This window comes from Belonocnema kinseyi, chromosome 8 (genome assembly GCF_010883055.1).
Source record: "Belonocnema kinseyi isolate 2016_QV_RU_SX_M_011 chromosome 8, B_treatae_v1, whole genome shotgun sequence".
Lineage (NCBI taxonomy): Eukaryota > Metazoa > Arthropoda > Insecta > Hymenoptera > Cynipidae > Belonocnema > Belonocnema kinseyi.
In genome coordinates this window covers 54735530-54737201 of record NC_046664.1, presented here as the reverse complement: position 1 = coordinate 54737201, position 1672 = coordinate 54735530, and the positions used below count along the sequence as shown (strand labels likewise).

The 1672-nt window shown below is 27.0% G+C and overlaps 1 protein-coding gene across 1 annotated transcript in view; it reads left to right on the top strand.

The window, feature by feature from the left end:
• LOC117178500 (venom serine protease 34-like) overlaps window positions 1-946 on the top strand; it is a 10143-nt gene extending 9197 nt beyond the window's left edge. The window contains exons 5-6 of the mRNA XM_033369926.1: window positions 571-722; window positions 815-946. Of these exons, the coding sequence (XP_033225817.1) occupies window positions 571-722; window positions 815-946 (284 nt within the window). The remainder of the gene's footprint in view (window positions 1-570; window positions 723-814) is intronic.
• The last annotated feature ends 726 nt before the right edge of the window (window positions 947-1672 follow it).

Genomic DNA, 1672 nt, shown 5'->3' with positions numbered 1-1672 from the left:
CTCGGGATACTTATAAGATACTACCATGATTTTTTCAGATTTTTTGGTCCAAAAATAAATTAGGCCAAAAACCGGCCTTACCGACCCTCCCCCTTTATTTTTCTAACAAATAAATATAACATTATAATAAAATTTATTTAACGATAATAGTCAATCCGTTTGATTTTTAATTAGTAAGTTTCAGGTTATTTGTCTCTCGAAGAATGAAACAGTGAAATCTCACTTACTTAACTTACTTACTAGTCCATTCAGTAATAGTAAGAAAATTACTAGTTCACCAGTCATAATTCAAAATGCTAATACAACAATCAGTGAAAGTCAATGGTTTACCAGTTATAATTATTATACTGATACAATCAGTGATAATCATTGGTTCACCAATGATCGTTAAAATACTGATGCAAACAATGAAAGTCACTGGTTCGCCAGTAAAAATTCAAAATACTGGTGCAAACAATGAAATTGGCACTGGCTAGTTTAAGACAATATATTTAGATAGTGATTTCATAAAAAGTTTACCTCAATAATTATAAATAAACAACTGACAGATTACATTTTATTCAAATGTAGGTTGGGGAGCGACTGAATTTGCTGGTCCCACTTTAAATATTTTGAAAAAAGTAAGAGTGAGTGTTATTAATCTTTCAAAATGTTTGTTAACATTCCCAAATTTAGTGGACAGTCAAATGGGCGCACTTGGACAAGGAACAGACGCTTGTCAGGTAAAAAGTTGTTATTTTCTTAGAATTCTTTATATAATTGACTTTTTTATTAAATCAAACTTTTTGTTGCATTTGCAAAATATTTTGTTTACTTTGACAGTGGTGGCCCAGTTCTATGGGAAAATCCAACATCAGGAAGACTCGTAAACGTTGGAATTATTAGTTATGGTATCGCCTGTGGAACCAAAAATCCCTCAGTGAATATACGAGTTAGTGCTTTATAAAATACAAAAAATATTACAAAGAATATCATTTTTTATTTGAAAGTTTACATTTTGCTCATTAAATGGTTGCATATGCACAAGTTTGTTAATATAGATATGTTTGAATCGTTGTTATCACTAATAAAAACTGTTACTTTAAATTATTGAATATTGAATAAGTTCATTTTTCAATCAAAGAGTTGAGTTTGAAACAAAATAATTATTTTTGTTAAAAAAATAGTTTTATTTTTAACAAATGATCGAATGTTTAATGTAGAAGGATGCATTTAAACTAAACATTTGAATTTCCAAACTAAAACATTAAAATTTAACCAAAAACAGTTCAATTTTCCACCAAATTCTTCATTTTTCGAGCAAAAAAGAAGAGTTTCTAGAAGAGAGTTTAATATTGAATTAAAAGAAAAATTTGTTTTTCAATCATGGAAGATGATTTTTCTGCTATAAAAGATGAATTTATAACATAACCGTTAAATTTTTAACCAAAAGAAAAATTATTTTAACCAAATAGTTGAATTTTAAAACTTCTAGATGATTAATTTTTCACTAAAAAAAGACAAGTTTTCAACCAAAAAGAAAATCCTTAAATATTTAATTTAAAAAAATTATAGTTAAACATGAAATTAAATCATTTTTTAGTCAAGCGAGTTCAACGAAAAAGGCGAATTTTTAACAAAATAGTGGAATTCTCAACCAAATGGATGAATTTTCAACAAAAAAGACTTATTT